At 49.3% G+C, this 23,244-nt stretch overlaps 1 protein-coding gene across 1 annotated transcript in view; it reads right to left on the reverse strand.

The window, feature by feature from the left end:
• SLC24A4 (solute carrier family 24 member 4) overlaps positions 1-22,839 on the reverse strand; it is a 151,342-nt gene extending 128,503 nt beyond the window's left edge. Inside the window, exon 1 of the mRNA XM_040641247.1 lies at positions 22,750-22,839. Within this exon, the coding sequence (XP_040497181.1) occupies positions 22,750-22,839 (90 nt within the window). The remainder of the gene's footprint in view (positions 1-22,749) is intronic.
• Between the last annotated feature and the right edge of the window lie 405 nt (positions 22,840-23,244).

The raw sequence follows: 23,244 nt of genomic DNA on the forward strand, positions 1-23,244 counted from the left end.
AATTCTGTTTTCAGGAAAGTATCTAAAGGAACAATTGTAAATATTTTTTTAAAAAGCATTTTTGCGGAAGACATTTATCTCCATGCTTTATTTAGGACAGCAAATGTTAGAAACCACCTAGAAATCTAACGACTTAAGTCAATAGTTTAGTTTACTTAATGGTGTAGACACTTTTCAGGACATAATGCAATTATACAAAGCAATCTTTGGCATAAAAACAGACACATAGATCAACTGAATAGAACAGAGCGCCCAGAAATAAACACACGCATATGGCCAATTAATTTATGACAAAGGAGCCAATGCGGAAAGGACATTCTCTTCATTGACTGGTGTCGGGAAAACTGGACAGCCACATGCAAAAGAATGAAGCTAGACCACCGTCTTACGTCGTGCACAAAAATTAACTCAAAATGAAAGACCTAAATTTAAGACCTGAAACCATGAAATCCCTACAAGAAAACATAGGTGGTGAGCTCCTTGGCATTGATCCTGGGGATGATTTTTTTGGATCTGACACCAAAAGCAGAGGTGACAAAAGCAAAAACAAGTGGAACTATATCAAACTAACAAGGTTTTACACAGCAAAGGAAACCATCAACAAAATGAAAAGGCAGCCTAGTAAATGGAGAAAGAATTTGCAAATCAGCCATCTGATGGGGGGTTAATATCCAAAAATATATAAAGAATTCATACAGCTCAATAGAAAAAAAATTTGATTAAAAAATGGGCAGAGGACCTGAATAGACAATTTTCCAAAAAAGACAACAGATGGCCAACAGACACATGAAAAGATGCTCAACATCACTCCTCATCAGGGAAATGCAAATCGAAACCACAGTGAGATGTCCCCTCCCATCCATGAGAATGGCCAGTATCAAAAAGACAAGAAATAAGAGCTGGCGAGGGTACAGAGAAAAGACAACCCTCATGCACCATAAATTGGTGCAACCACTCTGGATAACAATATGGAAGTTCTTAAATAATTAAAAAGAAAACTACCATATAATCCAGCAATTCCACGTCGGGGTATTTATGTAGAGAAAATAAAAAACGCGAATTTTAAAAGATATCAGCACCCCCCATGCCCCCCAATGCACTGCAGCATTATTTACAATAGCCAAGACGTGGAGACAGCTAGTCTTCATTGATGGATGAACGGATAAGAAAATGTAGTATATATACAATGGAATATTACTCAGCCATAAAAAAAGAATGAAATCTTACCATTTGTGACAACACAGATCTGTTCATAGTTACATTGATGGGGGAGGTGGGCTGTGCTTAAAGAAATGGGGGGTTCGATAGGACAGTTCCTGCTGAATTTCTTTCTACCATGTGAAGGTGGGCTGTGACTCTCCAAAGGACAAAAGATACACAGTTCCCGGGGGCCCTGGGTGGCACATCCATTAAGCATCCAACTCTTGGTTTGGGCCCCGGTTGGTCATGATCTCAAGGGTCGTGAGATCAAGCCCCACCTCAGGCTCCTAGCTCAGCAAGGAGTCTGCTAAAGTTTCTCTCTCCCTCTCCCTTTGCCCCTCTCTGCGTGTGCTCGCTCGCTTTCTCTCAAACAAATAAATAAATCTTTAAAAAAAAAAGATACATATTTCCAAATGTCCTTTACCACCAGATCATCTTCAGAATGTCATGGAATACCTTGGAAGATGCTACCGTAAACTGTGCTGTTTACCAGGGACCCCTGGAAGTCCCTGGAGAGATACTGGTACTTACTCCCTCCACACTCTTCCCTGGTCACAATTTCACTGTATCTCCCATTTCACAGGGATCCCACACCTGGGTTTGAATCCCAGCCCCCAACATCCCAGAGGCTCCTGGGTATTTAATGGTCTCTTCCTCGTTTTCCTCATCTGCAACATGAGGACAATAAGAATACCTACTTCAAAGGATGGGATCCCACTTTCTGAATAAGAGAATAATGTTATGATTTAGCCAATAAAGAGGAAAAATGATTGTTTTTATATTCAATATCCATGTCATTATAATGAAATTGCATTACATTTTAAAAAATTTAAATGAGTTCATATTTTGTAAGCAGTTCAGAAGTGTCTACTAAATGTAAGCACGACATGTTTGTTAAATAAAGAAAATCCTCACAACACACATCAATAACCTTTTCAATGTGCAAGAGTCCTTTATGGCATTCGGTGGTCATTTTTCACAGAATTTCTCATTTCACAAAATTCTGGTGGATTTATCCAATCATTCAACAACGAATGAGTATCTACTGTTACCTGAGCTTTGCTTTGAGACCAGGAACACAGCAGAGGACAAGTCAAATGATCTTGGCTTTCAAAAAATATTCTAATGGGGAGGGGAGTAAAGAAATTAAAGAAAAAAATTAAGATAGTGACCAGTACTTTTAATATAAGAGGAGCAATGGTTGGGGGGTATCTATAGGGTAAATAAAGAAGGCATTCTGAGAGGATGATGGTGATATTAAAGACACAAAGGAAATGACCACGTAAAACTCTGGGGAAAGGGGAAAGAGACCAGCAAGTGCAAAGGCCCTGAGGCAGGAATGAGCATGGCCTATTTGAAAAACAGATCCAAAGCCAAGATGGCGCTAGAGTGGGGTGACCAAGAGGTGAGTGGTTTGGAATGAGCTTGGCCTATTTGAAAAACAGAACTAAAGACAAGAGGGCTATAGAGTGAGGTGACAAGAGGTAAGGGGTTTAGAAGCCACTTGAAGGTTTAATACGGCTGATGAAAGGGTGGGGAAGTAACACAACATGATTTACATTTGTAAAAGATCACCCTACGTTAAAAGGACAATTGGGTTTATGTACCAGAAAAGGTGACATTGGATTCCTCTCTTAAAACAGTCACAGAAGTCTACACCAGGCAACTTACAGCTTTGAATGTGAAATGAAAACCTACAGAGCTTCGAGGAGATAAAGTAGAAGAATATCTCTGTGACCTTGANGTAGGGAAATCAACCCTTAACAAAACACCAATAATATTACGTATATAGACTGATACATTTGGCTCTATTAAAACTTAACTTCTCTTTATCAAAAGACACCCTTAACAGAAAGACAGCAAGACACAAACTGGGGGATATTTGCAGCAAAAACCAAAGAACTCAGATCCGAAATACACGGACAACTTCTACAATCAGTAAGGCAGAGCACCTATAGGAAAAGGATTAAAAAGATATAAACGGGCACTTCACACAGAGGATAGCAAGTAGCCATCAGACTGATGAAAATCAGTCTGAGATCCGAAGACTATAACCCCAAGGAGATACCATCACACACACATCTAAAACGACTCTAGCTACCAAAGACCAGCAATACTAAGCATTGACAAGGATATGGAGTAACCGGAACTCACAGATGCCACCAGGAAAATAAATACCAGGGATAATGAATGGATACAATTGCCCTGGAAAACCACTTGGCTCTATGGTCCAGTAATTCTATTTCTAAGTATTTCTAGAAACTACTAGAAGCAAGGGTACCCATATGTACCAGGCGACATGAACAAAGTTGTATTTAAGAACATTACTGGTATTAGCCCCATTCAGGAAACAACCCAAATATCTAACCACTGCAAACGGATAAACTGTTTAGTATTCCATTGTGTAAGATATTCACAATGACGACAATGAACTACGGCTACAAGGAACACAGGGACAAAACTAGAAACCAGTAAAAGCAGACAGACGTGTGTATTTTAGTATAACTTCCTAAATATAAAGGTTTTTTTTTTAAAGACAAAATTAACTGGTTTTACCTACTTACCTTACTTAACTGGTGATTACCGGTAGGTCAGGACGCTAGTTACTGGAGGGGAAAGGGTGTGGTTGGCAGGAAACATGCTGGGGAGATCCTGGGGGTCCTGGTAATGCTCTATTGCTTGACCTGAGTGACATTTACAAGGGTCTTCACTTTGTTACACGTACATTTTTGTTTTATGCACATTTCTGCTTGTGGTAATATCGCATTGTTTTAAGAAGGTCTTAACAAAGCATCCTGGTTGTATCTGGAGTGGACTGTCAGGGAAAGGGAAAGCAGAATGCTGGGTAAGGTGCCCTTCCTCTGCTCTAGAGGAGCCCAACAGGCGAGGCTAGAGGAGGCCAGACCCTTCCAAGGCTAGGCTAAGGCTAGAACAGACTAGATCCCTAGACAAGATGGGACGAACGCTCTAGGCTTTTAGCTTTCTATACACCAGATCATCACCCTAGACTATATCAGAGAGGATGGTGGCTGGAACTGGGGAGATCACAATGGAGACAGGGAAAGGGAGACAGGACAGGTTTTGGAGGTAAGCAGGTCAGATGGGCGGGGTACAGGCTTGCGCACCTGGACAGCTGGTGACGGCACTAGGAAGGCAAGAATGGAGGCAGGCATGGAAAGGGGTGCAGGAGGACATCAAGAATCCGTATGCATCATGTCAACTTGGAGGGGCCCTACTGAACATCCCAGAGGCGGCGTGGGGAGGCCACCAGAGAGTGGAGCCTGGAGCTCCCCACGCTAAGATAAGTCACTCACCCCTCCTGCACACCAGCCTCCCAGCACCTCCCGGACGTGTGTGGACCAACCGATATACTGCTCTATGTGAGGAGATCTCAGCATGGGATCCCAAACAGCAGAAACCCCAAGTACTAGATCATGGCCAAGGGTCAACTGCATTAGAAATAAACATGTTTCAGGGGGCACCTGGGTGGCACGGCGGTTGGGCGTCTGCCTTCGGCTCAGGGCGTGATCCCGGCGTTGTGGGATCGAGCCCCACGTCAGGCTCCTCTGCTATGGGCCTGCTTCTTCCTCTCCCACTCCCCCTGCTTGTGTTCCCTCTCTTGCTGGCTGTCTCTATCTCTGTCGAATAAATAAATAAAATCTTTAAAAAAAAGAAAAAAAAAAAGAAATAAACGTTTCAAAAACGGTAGTCATCATTTGCCCTTTGGATGGAGGCAAAAAGGGGGGGGGGCCTGTCCCAGCTGAAAGCACTTAACAGGCCTATCTGAACGCACGTTTTCCTCCAGCTCCTACACAGTATTTCCACCTTATGTCCCCTCCATGCAGAACGGAAACACGTAATTTTAGGAAGAAGAGAATTTTGAGTAGAAAAGAACCAACTTTAATTTCTCTCTCTGCTCCGCACTTTTTGCCAAAGCAGCCCCAGATAGCGGGCCTTCCAGGGGCAGATTCTTAGAAGGTATCGTTCTGAAAGCAAACACTTTCGGGCTTTAAGGACCTCTACGTAGGAGACTTCTCCATTTATCTCATTCCCCCGCAAGCAGCCTAAGACGGGTTGAAGCAAACTGCCTTCCCTTGTCACCATTGCCACGTGCGACACCTATCGTTCACAAAAATGTTTCTCATTGCCGTAAACCGCACAGGACACAGGATCTGCCCCGGTCACCAGCTTCCAGTGTTCCATTCAGCGGATAACGTACGTTCACAGTGCTGTGCGGTCATCAGCGTCACCCATCTCCAGAATGCTTTCCACCTTGGAAGGCTCCAACTCCGTCCCCAGCGCCCACAACTTCCCATCCCCCCTGCCCTCTGCCCCTTGGCACCCATCATTCTTCCCCTGTCCTTACGAATTTGACTGTTCTTCGTAACGGATACAAGTGGAATCATCCAGCAACTGTGTTTTTGTGACTGGCTTATTTCCCTTAACCAAATGTCCTCTGGGTTCATCCGTGTTGACGCATTTGTCAGAATGGCCTTCCTTTTTGGGGCTGAATAATATTCCCTTGGATGCACGCACCACCTTTAACCCATTCATGCACTGAAGGACACCTGGGCAGCTTTCACCTTCTGGCTGTGGGGAACCACACCCCTCAGAATGTGGATGTCTCTTAGAAACCCGAAACGCAACATGGATTCTTCCTCGTCTCCTCAACGCCATCTAACCAAGCTGACCAGTTACACCAGGCTTTATCCCAGGATGTCCAATTCCTTCTTACAACCAAGTTTTCTAGACAGATCTTTATGCAGTTCAGAAAAACTTCTCCCTGGAGTTAATGATGCCAAGTTCTACCAGGAATGATCTTCTTCTTACCCTTCCAAGGCTGTAACATCTGTAACCTCTGTTGAGGAGACAGCCCCAGTGAGTCTCAGAGAAGTGAACTTCCAATACTGAAGGGAGAGTGTAATTATCCAACGAACACTCCCCCAGAGCTAGACGTAAGGTAGAGTAAAATACAAAGGCAACAACGCCACTCAGCCCCAGCGCCAAGAGATGCCCCACCCCCAGTTACCCGAGACACCTGCTCAGCCTCGGGTGGCCTCTGTAAGGCTCATTCCACACGGAGAGCGCATCTCTGTCCTGTGGGAGTCGAGAGGAGCCTTTTTTGGCTTCGTGTTCAATCGTCAAGGACAAGTAGCCATAACGTGTGTGACAGTGACCAGCACACATGAGTTATCAGCGAGGCAAGGGACATGAGGGGAGAGGAGCCTGATCCCAGAGGGAACTGAAATGTGTCCTGCTGATGTGGACTTCATCCCATACCGCTGGGACCTGCTGAAGCTTCACGGAGGAGGAGGACATGGCGTGTGCCGTGACAATTTCCTGAGCATGTCCCACGTTCCTGGCACTGTGCCACGTGATATGCATTCTATTCATTCTATTCTATTAATTCCTATAATGCTCACAACCCAGGCACTGCCATCCCCCATCACTGCTGGAGGAATGAAGACACAGAGACGTCAAATGGCTCACCCAAGGTAACACAGCTAGTAAGCAATGGATCTGGGCTACCCATTCAGCTGTTCCAGCTTCAGAGCCTGTGTTCTTACCATGAAGCTTTACTACCTTGTAACAGTTTGCACAGCCCGTTAGAGGCATGGAGATAGGCGTTTTCCGGTGAAGAGAGACCATCACGGAAAAGGTCACATTAATTCCATCAGAGCTCTGTGATTCCTGTGTGGACTAAGTGTGGGCAAGGAAAGTATACAGTGTGGGTCAGCCCCCCCTACTTTCCATAGCATGTGCACACCCCCTCCCCAAGCATACATGACACCTGCCACTCAGGGGACAGGAGAGGGTGAGCTCCACAAGAACCCACAAGTAGAAAGGCTTCCCGCCAAGCTCCCACACTCAGAACGTCTCACCTGGCTGCCTCGTGTGGCCAGTGTCACTCATAACCGCTTTGGATGACCTCCGGCTACAGAATGGAGATAGATCCTCCAAACACGGGAACTGGGCCTGGCCAGGTGCCCTGAACCTCAGACAGGCCGGGCTCCCAGGCCCAGCCAACCTGAGCTTCCCTCTCTGTCCCTTACCCCTTTCCCAGCCCAGTCCTGGCTCCTAGCATTTGGGCAAAGAGGTATTTTAAGATACCAGACCAATTTCTGCAGGAACTGATGAAGTTCCCACACCCTGCAGGTCAGCATCTCCTCGTATGAAACCTGGAGTCCGAGGACCCACACACACGGCTAGCTGTCAGCAAGTGGTGAAATCTCTCCAGCCCCAGCTTCTCCCTGAAAGTGAGCGCCCCCAGCAGACTGCTGTCAGTGGCCAAATAAAGTGTCCCTCCGTGTTCCCATGGCTCACTAGACCCTGCGTTTCATCTGCCCTCTCTCCCATTTCTACGACTCCCTCTCCGACTGCCTGCTACCGTACTCCAGCCATGCCTGCCTCCTTGCTGTTCCCCACCAACCACACCCTCCCCTGCAGCCTACACGCCGGCTGCCCCCTCCGTGTCTGCAAGCTGTCCCCTGCCCCCTTCCCATAGATGCCTCACATACGTTCTCAATAGGGCCGTGACTTGGCAGTCTATAGGATACACCAGCTGCCCCACCCCCCAACAGTATCTGGGGGGGTCCCCTTACCCTGCTCTTTTTCCCCCAAATTGCCACGAGCACCTTCCAGGGCCTTGCTACTCCAAGTGTGGCCTGGGAACCAATATCCACAGCAGCCCCTGGGAGCCTGGGAGAAATGCAGACCCCCAGGCCACCCCAGACCCGCTGGATCAGAGTCCGCATTTCCACAAGGCGCCCCAGGGGATTTGTGTGCACACTCGAGTGTGAAAAACTCTATTCTAGCTTTGCTTTATACGCTTTGCTTCTTTATTGTGCCTGTTTCCTCTCCACCAGATTGCAAGCTCCGCGAGGACAGGCATTTGTCCCTTGTAATCCCTACCAGGTCCCCAAACTACAAAGGTAGCTGCCGCATTGCGGATGTGCTAATGGACAACGAACAAATGAAGACCCCGAAGGCAGTGAAGGTTGGGATAATGCAGAGTAGGGTTCGAGGTGGGGTTTGCCAGGGGGCAGGTGAGCTCACTGAGGCGGGAGACCCGGCCTTGGGTTTCTGACAGTCGGGTCCCTAGGACCGAGCTCCCTGGCAGGGGCAGGGAAAACCAGGAGATGAGGTGGTTCATTTTCTCATCATCAGGGACTGGTTAACTCCAGTGCTGTGCGGGTACATCGGAGTGACCGCCCTCTCTGGGCCAGCTGTGCGGAAGACACGTGTGAACGCTGTGGGAGACGCAGGCGGGACGGGTGGAATTGGAGCTCTGATCTGCTATAGGGTCATGGCGCCCCCAGAAAACTTAGTGCTCAAGGACTTCCCTCCCCGCCGGCTATGCTGGACGAGGCCCTGCCATCCCGAGGTTCTTTAAGCTTATCTTCAGGAAACCCAATGGTGGCAATTCCCTTTCCGACAACACAGCCCGAGGAGTGTGCGAGAGAGCTCCCCGGGGACCCTCTTATAAGGGCAAGAGTCCCATTTGTGAGGGCTCCACAGTGTCCCTGCTCCACGGTCTGCACAGAAAGGACCTCAGCCCTAGCCAGCAGAAAGCGGACACAAATGTACCAAACAGGAAAGGTGCTCGACCTCACTCGGGAGTGAAACAAACAAAAACTCCATCAAGATACTGGGACTGTCCCTCCAGACTGGCAACCACAGGTGTGATAACACCATGGCGTGTTTCATCCCGGGCTTGTAGGACAGAGGTTGTCAACTGATACAAAAGCTCATTGGAGGGACACCTGGCACTGTTTATCAAAACCACAAGTTCACATGCCCTCTGGCCCAGGAACTCCACCTGTCAGCTACTCATCACAACACTGCTTCTGCGTCCTTCTGCTCAGACAAGCTACACGGGCAGGTGGTAGAGAGCCAGTTAGACGGATCGCAGCCCTCATACAACAGGATACTAGAGGAAGAAAGCGGTCTATCTACTGATGACCGGAGCTGGCCTTCGACAGTAAGGAAAGGTACAGAACGGTATGTATGCTATGCTATGCTAGCAACTGGGTGTGATCTGGGAGTTTTCACAGCCCCGTGCTCTGGGACACACATGGCAACACCTGGTCATGGGGTACCTTTGGGGAAGGGACTGGGCTACTGTTGGAGAGAGCTGGGAGGGAGAATTTTTATTATATCCTCTTTTGTCCTTTTTGAATTTGAATCGCATGAATTATATTATTTACTTGAAGACTAGGTTTTTAAAAATTCCCTATATTGAACTGAAGTTACTCTCCTGGGTCATCTTAAAAACACCATCAGGAAATCCTAATCAGAATTTTGAGGGATTCTAATTCACAATTTCCCAACCTCTGCAGAATCACATTCTCAGACAACGGGACTATTATGGACTAAAGGCTCCTCCCCCAACTCCCAATTCACATGTTGCAATCTTAACCCCCCCCACCCCCAACGGTATTAGGAGGTGGGACCTTTGGGAGGTGATCAGGTCATGAGGGTGGAGCTCCCACAAAGGAGATTCTTGCCCTTATAAAAGGGTCCCCAGAGCGCTCTCTTGCCCTCTTTCTGCATGTGAAGACACAATGAAGTCAGCAGTCTGCAACCTGGAAGAGGACCCTCACCAGAACCCCACCATGCTGGCTCCTGAGCTTGGACCTCCAGCATCTGCAACCGTGAGAAATGTCCGTTACTTGTAAGCACCCAGTCTGTGCTATTCTTAGAGCAGCCCGAAAAGACTAAGATAGGGACTGACCTCCACTGATCCCTGATAGCGTTTCCTAAGAGTAGATTTCATTTTTTCTTTACAGGCAGCCTCAATTTCCAATTGGTACCTTGGTCTCACATCCCCCCCTCCACCCCGTGTAAGTCCCCTGGCAAGTCTAACTTGCTCTAACGGAGCTGGAATGCACCTCAGACGTCAGCTACAACATCTCTTCGGCAGATGTAGACACAAGGCCCAGGGAATGAAGGAGTCTCGGGACAGCTCTCTGGCTTCCAAAGTACTGAACCTCCTGGGTCTCAACTCCTCAGCAAAATGAAGCTGCCACACATCTGACACCATCTTCTGAAATCAGGATCTAGCCAATGGCAATGAAAAGCCCTAGAAGGGGAGAGCCCTCCATCAAAGGCCAAATTCAGTCCTCTGGCCCATAAGGTCCTGCTCATCGTAGTCCCTGCAACCTTATGGCCTCACCTCCCTCCTCCTTCCCCCATCACTCTACTCCAAACACCCCAAACTCAGCTGTGTTGCTGTAGCAGACCACAATCTTCCCTGCCCCAGGGCATTTGTACCTGCCATTCTCTTCTGTCACTCTCCACCACAGTAATTCCTACTTGTCTAACATGTCTCAAGTTGAACATCCCTGCTTTGGGGTGGCTTTCTCTCGTTAGCTCGAACCCATCCAGGCTCTGATTGTCTCCTGCACTGGTTCATAGCTCATCTCACTGCTGGCTCCTTCAAGGTCTATTTTCCCTATAGACCCTCCGCTTCCCTAGGGGGATCAGGTCCCTTACTCATTGCCACCTGCAACGGTGCTGACCAAATAGCAGGGGCTCACAAACGACTCACCCTCCTCCTTTCTGCTTACCTCTGCCATTCTTACGCCCACCTCCAACTAACAGGAAGCCTGTAACTTTCCAGGAAGAGAAGGAGCCTCTAAGGAAGACTCTAAAAGACTCTTGTCTCGCTCATACGGATGGAGGCAGAGAAAAGCTGAGAGGCATTTCTTTTTTTCCCCACTTAACAAGAGCAGCTAACATTTACTGAACTCAAATAGCAACCCTCTGAGGTAGGTCTTATTATCCCCATTCCATAGATGGGGAAACAGAACAGTTTAAAAAAAAAAAATCCCAGAGTCGCACAATGTGTAAGTGTTAGCCGGCATTCTGGAGCCCAACGTGTTGTGCTAACCACTTCTAGGATGCCTATAATTCACCCTGAGCTTTTCACATGGACAGCGTGATGGGTGTGTGGGTGTGTGTGGTTTCAATTAAGCTCTAGGGGAGGTCAGTTGCCGAAACCCGAATTCCTACCACAGGGGCCCTAAGTTAACATGATGATTGGCAAAGTTCCAAAATCTGTCAGCTGCCTCCATTTCCCATCAACATCAGCGACTCTGCTAATCTGCATAATGAGTCAGGTTTGCTGGTAACTTAATAACCCCATAATTAGCACACTGGCTGTTGGAAATGGACGCTCCCTGAGCAACTGGATGGCCTTTGAGATGAGGGGAAAAGATAAGGGTTCCCAGAGGTCATCCCCACCCTCAGCCCCCACCACGGGTGACAAGGGAGAGAAGGCTGTATCCTGTGTCCTTAGGGATGGTGCCAACACCTGATCCCCCAAATGGTCCCGAGTCTGGCCACTGGCTTGGGTGGTTTCTGGCTGTCTGATCCTGACTCTAAGGTTAACTGAATCCTGACACTTGAGTGTTATTGATTCTACCTTGAGTCAATCCTTCCTGCACGCTGTGCTCAGAATACCTGAAAAGAGAGTGCTGGGACTTCATTCCACTTACTGAAGGTTAGACATGTGGCAGAATGTATTAATGCTGCTTTCTTTATAACCTGGTTACAGGAGTGTTAAGGAGGGGCTGGCTCCCATCCACCACTGCCAGCTCCCACAAAGGATTGCACGAAATGAAACTGGTGGGATCAGTCCACCAGCTACTACTCTATGCTGTCTTTTTAGATACAGAGACTTTAATAGGGTCCAGTGCACCTATGAGCCTGTAGCTACCATTCATAAATGCATTATTCTGAGCCTGGGCAAGTTTCCCCCCATGATGAGCCCTAAATGATCCCTTTTGGTCACATGTCTGCCAGGTTGAGTGGCAAGCGGCTGCCCTGTGGGACCAGTGCAGTGGCACCCTCCGAGAACTGCCTCTTAGGAAGACAGTTGCTCCTTCATCGGCAATTTGGAAACGAAACATTCTGTCTTTGGAAATAAGCCTCTTGGCCATGGAGAGTATTTAAAAAAGCAAGTCATTAAAACAATGACTGGTATGCCACCCTATTCCAATGCCTCCAAATTCAACAGAAGCTTATATTTTAAAATGCCCTGCAGCAACAGGAGGGATCCTTGTGGGGATGGAAAGGCTCTGTATCTTGACTGTATCCGTGTCAATTTCCTGGCTGTGATACAGTTTCTCAAAATATTTCCATTAGGCAAAACAAGGTGAAGGGTACAAGGAAGCTCCCTGTACTATTTCTTACAACTGCATGGGACCCTACAGTTCTCGAAAAGTTTAGTTAAAAACAAACAAAACAAACAAACAAAAAAGAACCCAAAAAAACCCTAAAAACTAAAAAAGAATATGACTTCTATACTCAAAAAAAAAAAAACCAAACAAACAAAAACTTCCTAGTCACTTTTATTATTTAGGACATGGAAAACTGGAAGTGGGGGGTTCACAGCAATCACTCTATCAGCCTTCTTACTTGGAATTGGGGGTGTCCCTATTCTTTCCCTCTTGTTTTGTGATGGTTCATTGTATGAGCCTTTTGGAGTCCGCAGCAGGATTTTCTCCCCCCGAGAGCTGGGAACTCCAAATCAGAAGCCGTGGTCAGCGGCTAAATTCTCTGCGAAGTCTGGGCTCCTTCCTGAGGTGAGGTTGTCACTTTCGTGTGACATTCTCAGTAATCACTGCTCCCACATTCACAGAGGCCTGGCTCCACACTTTGGTGGCCCTGGGCTCCAAAAGCCCTCACCAAAGGGGGCCCTTAATACACTGAGCTTCTGAAGGATTTTCCTCAAATACCTCCGATGGGGCCCAGAGAAAACACACAGGCATGCTGAGCCCGTTTTGGAGTTCTCTAGATGAAACTCTGCCTTAGTATGAAGCTTAGGGAAAAAGTTAACCCAGAAAACTGAGCCGCAGGCAACAGAAAACTAATTACTGAACTGTCTCCATTTCTCATGCGTCCATTTCTGGGCTCCTGGGGCTGGGAGTCAGGAAACCGCCCAGTGACTTTGTGACCCAGAGCAGGGGTCAGCAAGCAGGGGGCCGGCAAGCAGGGTTAATAGTTTTACTGCAACACAGCCACACACTCTCCTTGGCTTTTCCCCCTATGCAGAGCTGAACAGTTGCCACAGACACCATGTGCCAGCAAAGCCTAAAATATTTCCTATCTGGCCCTTTACATGACCAGTCAGCTGGCCCTGCCTCAGAGCAGTCGTCATGCTAAAAATGCTCGCTACCCTCCCAGAGTGTTTGAGTGCCAGGCACCATGCCAACTGCTTTTTACACCTTAGCTCATCCAGTCCACACAATGAACCTGCAAAGCTAGGATGGTCTGCACCTCGTAAATAAGGAAACAGAGGCTCAAGGGGGTTCAAGCCTGCCCGGAGGTAACAGTGAATGGAGAAGCGATGACAGAAATTCCAGTGCATCTGATAACTGAGTGTCCAGCTCTCTCCATCACATCACCTCCTGAGCAAGCCCTCCCCTCGGGACCAGGTCCTCACCTGTGAGGACGGCAGGGTCACGAATGAAGTTCTAACACCCCAACTACTCCTTTGAATTTATTTTATTCTCCTTTGAATTTAATGAGAACAACTCTTTCCCAGTCAGGTATCAGTGACCAGGGTGATGCCCCAAATGGTCCACACTTAGATCAAGTTCTTTAAAAGTACTTTCTGTACACCTAAAACCAGTGTAACACTGTATGCCAACTCTACTTCAATTAAACAAGCAAAAAAAAAAAAAAAAAAAGAATGAGTATAATGAAAGAAAAGCCATCTTGTAGATACCAAATGCCATTTTTCATCAGAAAACCGTTACTTTGGAGAAAATTAAGTTGGATGAAATCTGTTTCCTCATCTTTATAATAATTTTTACAGTTGTGATTCTTTTGATATTTTAGTCTGGTTCTTTGCATTTTATCTAGTGTATATATTCTATATCACAGAATAAAATTTGTATTATCATTTTCTTCAAAAACAAACAAAAAAAGACAAGAGTATTTTTATAACCCAGCTACTTCCAGAAAGGCTTGAGACCAGAGTGAAAGGTTGAAAGCCAAGTAACAGGATGCAGAAATAATGATAAAGACAGACTAGATCATGACATTTTTAAAAAAATGCCAACGGAATCCTAGACAAGTGAGCATAAAAATACTTTTAAGTTTCCTGGCGGCCAAAGCAATGAAGGAAACAAGGTAAACAATGAGGCTGTCGCTACCTAATGAGACGAATCATCCCTTCCTGGCTGCTAGTTTAGTTGAACCTTTGGCGTCCCCAACTCTGCCTTCTGTCATCAGTGAGGTCTTAGGCCACAAAGTGATACACTGGGGTCCCAGGGCCTCTGGCTCCTCAAAAGACCTTAAGCATCCCAGCACGAGCGAGGCAGAAGGAGCCCAGTGCGGGACGCTAAATGGAATCAGGAATGCACCCCGTCAGTTCCTATCACTATACTGGCTCCCAAGGAGGAAGAAACAGGAGATTGACAGAGTCCATTGTAAAGCATTCGCATTTGTTATAAAATGTTTAGAAGGTGAAACGTAAAATCATGTCCAGCCACATAAATGAACCACACTCGCAGTGGGGATTACAAAGGAAGAAGCTTGGTGGGATCCTGACTCTTGGGGTCATTTTTTTTTTTTAAAGATTTTATTTTTATTTATTTGAAGAGAGAGAGACAGCCAGCAAGAGAGGGAACACAAGCAGGGGAGTGGGAGAGGAAGAAGCAGGCTCCCAGCGGAGGAGCCTGATGTGGGGCTTGATCCCAGAACGCCGGAATCATGCCCTGAGCCGAAGGCAGACGCTTCCCTCTTGGGGTCATTCTTATTCCACCTTCACCCTCCAACCCCCCCACCCCAGTCCCAAACCACAGGGGCCCCCGAGTCTCCCTTCTGGAATCTTCCAGAGCCAGGGAGGCTGCATCCCCACCCAACCCTGCTCAAGTGCTTTATTAACAGTGGCTGTATTAAAAACCACCGCAGACTGGGTCCACACCCAGAGATTCAGACTTAACTTGTCTGGGGTCTGGGGTCTGGCCTCAGCATCAGGGTTTTTAAATCCCCCAGGTGACTCTAATGAACAGCCAACATCAAAAACCACAGCCTGAGCTCAGTGCCGAGTCACGAGGTCACGCTCATTTTCCTCTTTCACGAGGACAATGACCCCTGCAAGCAGCCATTACTGCAATATGAGTAAGAGCCTGGACGTTAAGACCCTTTTAATTTTTTTAAGTAGACGGTCACGACGATGATCCCTCACTCCCTCGTGACCTCAGATGTCAGCCCAACATGTTACATTCCAGACAGCCTTCTGTCCTTGCCCTCGGAGCAGGCTCTCCCATAATTAATGTTTACTGGGCACCTCCTGTCTGCACAGACGGGGGACACGTGGCCTCAGGTGCTCCCCACAACCATCCAGAGAGGCGGGGGGACCAGTCCCATTTTATAGATGGAAAAAGTGAGGCTCCAAAACAGTGTAAGGTTGGAGAACAGCAGCTCTTTCCATCCCTGCAAGACTTTCTAGCCCATTTGCTTTAAAATCCCAACCAGCAATAGAAGCAGAAAGCTTCAATCTCCTTACAAAAGGAGGGGAAACAGTCAACGAGGGCCTTCTGTTCCTGCCACACTAGCCCCCTGGCTGCCCCAGAAACAGCCTCCCTCAGGCCCTTTGCACTTCCTGTGCCCCTGGCCAGAAACACAGCTCCCAGTGGGTCCTCTCCTCTGGCAGAGAGCTACTCAGGCCCTCCCCTGACCACATGCAGGACTCGTCTGCCCCCTAAGCGCCTCCCCCGGGCTCTATTCTAGATCCCCAAACCCTCCTGGTCACGACCTTCCTAATCCTTTCTTTTCCTCATGATATTCGTCACCTCCCATTCTGCATCTGCTTACTCACAGATTTATTTTCTGCCTCCCGCCCTAAAGGAAACTCTGCGAGGGCCGGGCCTTTTTGTTCCCTGCCATATGCCCAGTGCGGGGCACGTCCGTAGCAGGTGCTCGGTGCCCACCACTGCGACAGCCCTGGTTATGTACCGAACCCTCTTCCCACTGCTCTACTTCTGCTAACACGCTGCTCACGGAGACTACTCACCTCGGGGCTGTCAGCACTGTTTTACGGGTGGGGAAACTGAGGCACAGAGCGTTAATAAGCAACTTGTGCAAGGACACTGCCGGGAAGTGGCAGAGCTAGGATTCAAACCTCGGCAGGTCAGCTCCAGAGTCTGCCCTCTTAACCGCTTTGCTGAATGAATGATTAATGAGTCAGTGAACGGAGCAGGCCCGTCACGGGGCTGCCCTGAAGCTCACCTGGGGTCCAGTGCACCCTGACTAGACCCCGGCCCCCAGCACTGTTTCCTCAGTCAGGCACCATCAAAGCTTCACATACTATCTGTACCACAGTTTGGGCAGCCGCGGGACGTTAGGACATCCCAAAGCCAGCACAGAACCTGAAGTCCACCCAACACCTGGCATGTCCCACCAGACATCTCATGATGACACAGCCAAGCACAGCATTTTGGAAACAGACCGCACAGGGCACTGGCCAGACGTTAGGCACACGTGCGGTCAGCCGGGTTCCCCTCGCTTGTGGAGGGCTAACAAGACAGAGCTCCCTCCCCAGCAAGAACCCGGCCCCTCTGCCTGTCTCCCTCGTTCACCATCAGGCAGCTGCCACGTGTATCTCCATGGGACCACGACCCGTTCTCTGAAATCGGACCCTCTCTCCACGGACACTGCCCTCCTTTCCCTGTGTGTGCGCCCTAAACGGGGTCAAGTATCAGCCCAGAACCATCCATCCTCTGCCCCGAGGCTGGAGTCATCTTCCCAAAGCACGTGCCTCCTACGATCAATCCTTGGCTCAGAAGCCTTCCCCGACTCCCACGACCTTGCGAGAAACCCAAACTTCATAGCTGGACAGTAGAAGCCCGCTGTCATCTGGTTCTGAGATGCTCTCTCTTCCCCCTCAGTCTTCTTCATTGAACACGACTCATGAGCAAACCACACTATTGTCCTGCTGAGGCTGTATCCATCAGGCTTCGCCAGCTAACTGTGGGTTATGGTGCCGTCACAAACAACCCCCAGAACACAACACACACACTCAGCTCTTATTCACATCGTGTACTGGCGGCTACGGGTTGGCTTCTCGTGTCTTCCCATTCTAGAATCCAAGCAGAAGGAGGAGTCCCATCCGGGACACTCCACCCTCATGGAAAAGGAGGGGAAAAGAACAAGAGGTGGAAGAAACACACATGGCTTTAATGCTCCCACTTAGACATGGTCTAAGCCACATCTGCACATGTGCCCTTGGCCAAAGTACGTCAGGTGTCCATGTCCAACGTCAATGGACTGAACACGCTATCATGCAAGTCACATCCCCACCTCTTCAGGTAGGTAAATGGAGTCACACAAGCCATTACAGAAAGCACTACTAGAGGCCTCAGTCCACGTAGTCCCTCCATCCACAGGGTCAAAGGCTGGCAATACCCTCAAGGCCAACCCTCCGTGAAGACCCAGAAGGAAGTGCCTGTTGCTTCTCTGGGCTCTGAGCCCCTGAACGCATGGAGATGGCAATCTCCCTCAAGCCCCAGAGAGCATTTCAGTTCTTGGCAATTCACCTTCCCTGTTGGATGATAATTTAGCATCTTTGGAAGCGGAGTCAGTCTTCTGAACCGGGCTGTTCTGCATAAAGGAGGCACGTAAGCTGTGTATCCTCAGTGAATGAGTTTACGGAGAGCTGGATTCCCATTTGGCTTTAGAGAGTTTTGGGGTTTGGGGCTTTTGTTTTGTTTTTTGGGGTTTTTTTTTTTTTTTTTTGGCAGAAAGAGTTCCTTTCCTCATGACAACCCGCTGATATTTGGATTCACGTTGCCTCCCCCCCTCCCGCCCTGTATTAGGGTGAGCCCTGTTTGATTCGTCTACACTTGCCAAAGTGCTTCCCACATCAGAGGTTCTTGAATTTCTTGGATAAATGAACAAATGGGTACATAAATGAGTGAGCAGAGAGCCAGAACAGACTTCAAGCCCAGAGGGAGCAGAGGTAGGAGTGGAGAACCCCATCAGCCTGAGAGGCCAGGGGGCAGCAGAGGGGTGGGGGAGAGGGGGAGATCTGGCCTCGAGGATTAGCTTAACTCCGAATAATGATGACTCGATGAAATGGAGTGACAGTGAATTTCTGATACGTCTGCAAACTGCTTTTTACCTTGTCTGCCAACTACCCCCGGAAAAAGACGGCCGGGTACAATTTAAGACATGGGACTGCATCCAAAGACGACTCCTAAGATACGATTCTAGAACAGAAAGAGAGGTGAATGAAGAGACGAGCCACGATAAACGCTATCAAGCAAAGTGCCGCATCGTACGTTCCTGGAAAGAGAAGAGCAAGCCAGACTGAAGACTGAACCTGGAGTAAAAACGGACTTGCGGCTTGTTTTCCCAGGCCCATGATACACTTAAAAAATAATAATGTAGGGGCGCCTGGGTGGCGCAGTCGTTAAGCGTCTGCCTTCGGCTCAGGGCGTGATCCCAGCGTTCTGGGATTGAGCCCCACATCAGGCTCCTCCGCTGGGAGCCTGCTTCTTCCTCTCCCACTCCCCCTGCTTGTGTTCCCTCTCTCGCTGGCTGTCTCTGTCAAATAAATAAATAAAATCTTAATAATAATAATAATAATAATAATAATGATGTAAACGTCTTTAAGTCTTTCCTCCACATTACTGCACATCAGACCAAAGTGAGATTGGGCAATCAAGACTGCTAAGCCCTGGAAATTAAACAGGGACAGCAGGCCACTGAACAGGAGCTCCTGAGGTGAAGTCCTGCAGAGACAAATCCCGGGCTCAGGGAGGGGCAGCATTTACACGCGAGGCCATCTGCCTGATAACCTGAAGGCCAGAAACTCCCTCTCTCGATCTCCGAGTGACAAGGAGAATCAACCATGTGATCTCCCTGGATGAGAAATATTTGAATGTGGTGCTCTTAACGCCCTCTGTACATAAAACCCCAAAATCAGACATGGCCCATCTGATCTGCCTTTAGCTCTGCATACTGTGGTCAGGCAAGTCCACATTTGGGCACTCAGTGGTGTCATGGGTCATTTCATGCACATGTGGGCCTGCCTCCTGATCAGGTTTGCTCCTGGAGGACGGGACCTTTGTCACCTCCCGAGCAGAGGCGGACAACTGACACTTGTCAACAAAGGCTGGATTTAAAGAAGCCTGAGGCCGAGGGCTGCTAACCACAAGGTCATGCCCTTGCTCCTGGGCACACCGTTCTCACCACCCTGTACCCTGCAGGCCCGTGGCAGGACCTCCAGTGTAGGAGCCTGATCTGGGTGAGGAAGACTCCTGGCAGGCTGCAGCAGGCAAGGTCACAGGGCTTGCCAGGGCTGTTCTCGACCTGGCGCTGTGCTGCAGCTGGGAGTGAAGCTCTGCATGGCTCCCTACTCCCGCAGCTCCTTAACATCACCTTGGAACTTTGAGAATACCCCCACCCAAGTCCCAGCCTTACGGATTCTGATTTAATCCGTCCAGGGTAGAGCCCAGGCATGGGTAAAAAAATTTTAAGCTCCCTAGGTGAGTCTAAAGCACAGCCAGGATTGAACCCCTCAGCTACAGACCTGAGAGTTCCCCTTATACTATAACATACAAGGGTGCGGGGGATCCTGTAACATACAAGGGTGGGGATCCTCTAACGTAAAAGGGTGGGGGGACACAAACATACAAGGGTGGGGATCCTGGGCTGGATTGTTAGGTATTTCTCCGTCCACACCCACCTACCCACCCCAAATATTTGGGAAACACTGGGTTTAAAGAGTTTAAAGCTCAGATACTCGTACACCCATGTCTGTAGCAACACTATTTACTATAGTAAAAAGGCAGAAACGATCAAGTGTCCACTCATGAATGGATAAACAAAATATGGTATACACAGCAAATGAAATATTATTCGGCCTTAAAGAGGAATGAAATTCTGACGTGTGCGACAACAGAGGTGATCCGTGAGGACATTACCCTAAGTGAAATAAGCCAGTCACAACAGAACAGATGCCACGTGACTCCGTTTACAATGAGGTGCCTGGGGTAGTGGGAATCAGAGACAGAAAGGAGGAGGGTGGCTGCCAAGGGCTAGGGAGAGGAGAAAACAGGGATGTCATTGTTTAATGGGTATGGAGTTTCAGTTTGGGAAGGTAAAGTTCTAGAGACGGATGGTGGTGATGGTTGCATAACAACGCGAATGTACGTAGTGCCACCCAACTACAGTGGCATTTAACTTTTAAATGGTTAAAATTGTAATTTTTAAGTTCTGTGCATTTTATCACAATAGAACGCTTGTACACGTAAAGGGCTCTTTACTACAGAATATTCCAGAACCTTGAACATGTTACTGTGACCCAGTTCGTCCTCACAAGAGGCAGATTTTACAAGTCTTCCCCGGACTTCTCTGATCATGGAAGCTTTCTTGAGCAGGAGATGGAGAGAGGGGGCAGACCAGCTGCGGACCAGGGCCCCTCGAAGCAGCATGGGGAATGCCAGATCGAGCTCTGAGTACGAGCCTTACATCACGGGGCTCTGGCCATGCAGCCGTCACAGCACCAAGCAAAGCGGCCGACAGGCATGCTCTCTTATTTCTGCCAAGAATCCTGCCAGGTAAATATCTGGACCCCCATTTCGCTGATGGCGAAAGCAGAGGCTCAGAGAGGCCAAGAAACGTGCCCGAGGCCACAGGCCTCGACTGGGTCCCGAGGCAGGACTGGGACCCAAAGCTCAGTCGGGCGGACTCCAGGCTCTCACTGCTCTGAGTGTGGTCTCCAGAGAAGCAGCACTGACACCACCCCGAAGCCTGTCAGAAATGCACAGCTTCAGGCCACACATCAGACCTCCTCCTTGCATCAGCATGCTAACAAGGCCCCCAGGTGCTCTTGGGCACATGAAAAACGCAGAAGCTGGAGCTTAAAACCTGTTGCCTTCCCCTTCCTCTCGGGTCCCTTCCAACTGGATTGTGTGATTCTAAGCATTCATTGTGAGCTTGGGGGTGGGGGGGTGTCTGCGGAAGCAGCAGCAACACCCTCCCGGGGCACGTGGTCTGCACCCCCTCCCCCTTTCCTTTCGTCCTGCTAATGCATTTGGGTCACCCAAAGCCCACAAGTCACTTAGTCACACCACACTACAGTGGGATTTTTGCCAGCTCAGGAAAAACAAGCATAGTTTAAATGATTTCAAAGCAATTCTTTCAAGGGCTTGCCCTCTCTGAGGCCTGCAGAAGAATTACCCAGAAACGAGAGAGAAAAGAAGCAAGAGCACAGCCAGGCCACTGAGCGTGGGGGTTTCTCTCTCTCCAGCCCACTGCCCAATCTAAATACCCCAGGGCATGGGATTTTCCCCCATTTTCCTGGGGAGGCTGTCGGAGGAGCCAAGATTTCCTTTAAGAGGCACTTAGGGGAGGCGAGCTGCCCTCTTTCTTCCCCTCCCTGGTCTGCAGATTCCCTAGGTGCAGCCTCTTGCCACCCAGTAAATCACTGCGAAACCATCCCAGGGCCCCTTCCCACAGTGCTCCTTCGTGGAGGCTTAGCTAATTGCCCAGATCCACTTAGCTTCCCTAATCTTCACTTGTAAATCATTCTATCTACTCCATTAATCGCCTTTATCAATACTCCTGGGACCTCTGGGGGCATTTCCACCTCTTTTCGGTACCAGGTTTCTGCAGGCAGCAGACCGGGCTGCAGGCCGGGCTGGGACTACTTCTGGCTCTCGTCCACCCTTCCTGCCCTGCAGGACCCAGCGCCCCGTGCACGCCCTCATCAGCCACCACGGGGAGGCTCCCTCCGCACCGGGAGCACAGCACGTGTGGTCCCCGGGGCTCTGGTGTTCATCTCCAAATAAGGTGAGGCACAAGAGCCACCAGGACACACCGCACAGGGAGGCTGGGCCACTGCCCCTCAGCCAGGCGCCCATGTGGTGACGGGAATCCTCTTTCAGCTCGAGCCTGCTGCTCCCCCCTTCCCGCTCATCAGAGAGGGTGGAGAGAGAGAAGAGGAAACCAGGATGGGGCTCTGAGTAGCAGTTGTCCCGAGAGAGGACCCCAGAGCCTTCCCCTGCATAGGTATGGACTACGCTCGGCGTTTTATAGACTCTTCCCTGTGGTTCTGTTTAAATGCCAACATGCTGCTTACAGTAAAAGGCCCTGTGAAGTCCTACTGGGATGAGCCACGCTGACATGAAGAGTGTAATGAACTGGGTGTCCCAACACTCCAGGCAATGTGCAGAAGGCCCATGAGAACGGTAGTGGCCCGCGCCCCTCTCAGCCCTGCTCCCTGAGGGCATTAAGCGCACCTCGGCAGCCCTTCAGCGCCCTGCCCAGCAGGTGCCCAGAGTCCTGGCGCCTGGGTGGAAAGAAGGGTGAGCAGTTACTAGGGAGGGAAGGCTAAGCTTTTCTACTCCTCAAACCCTACCTGAGCCAGAGGGGGTCCAGACCCCGGAGCGGTGCACCTCGGGCTTGGCACGATGCCGCCACAGGGCCTCCCATGTCCCCTCAAGGACCCAAACCTAAGGCCAACTGAAAATGCCACCCTCATCCCCGCGCCGGCCAGGTTCTCTCCTAGCACCCTATTTCTGCGATCACCATATCCACCGCCAGGAACTTCTCACGCTCCCATCTGTCTAGCAAATACCCACTTGCATCAAAGCGCCGCTCAAAGGCCGCACGCGTCATGACGCCTTCCAGCCATGCTGGGCATTCCGGGGGGTCACTCCAGGTCACACGTGGCGATTACAAGTCCACTTTCTCCTCCTAACCCGGGGGCTCACCGAGGACAGGAGCTCTCTCCCCAGGGCCAACATCCCACCAGTGCCCCACCCACAGATGTCCCAAGAGTCAGAGGTGTACTTAGGAATAATGAAATACAGGACACAAACCAGTCACTGTGCCTGGTACAAGGCTCTTCTTGGGCGAGGGGCCCCAAGAGAGGGGTCTGAATCTAAAGAAGGAAGGAGTGCTTCCCATCCCCTCATCTGCACCCCTGTACCGGGGACCATCCATCTGGATCCGTGAGCAGAGGTAACTCCCCCTTTCCAGCTGGCAAATCCAACATCTGCTGAGATCTGTAGACTCGGGCTC

Source organism: Ursus maritimus, unplaced genomic scaffold (genome assembly GCF_017311325.1).
Source record: "Ursus maritimus isolate PB19 unplaced genomic scaffold, ASM1731132v1 scaffold_25, whole genome shotgun sequence".
Classification (NCBI taxonomy): Eukaryota; Metazoa; Chordata; class Mammalia; order Carnivora; family Ursidae; genus Ursus; species Ursus maritimus.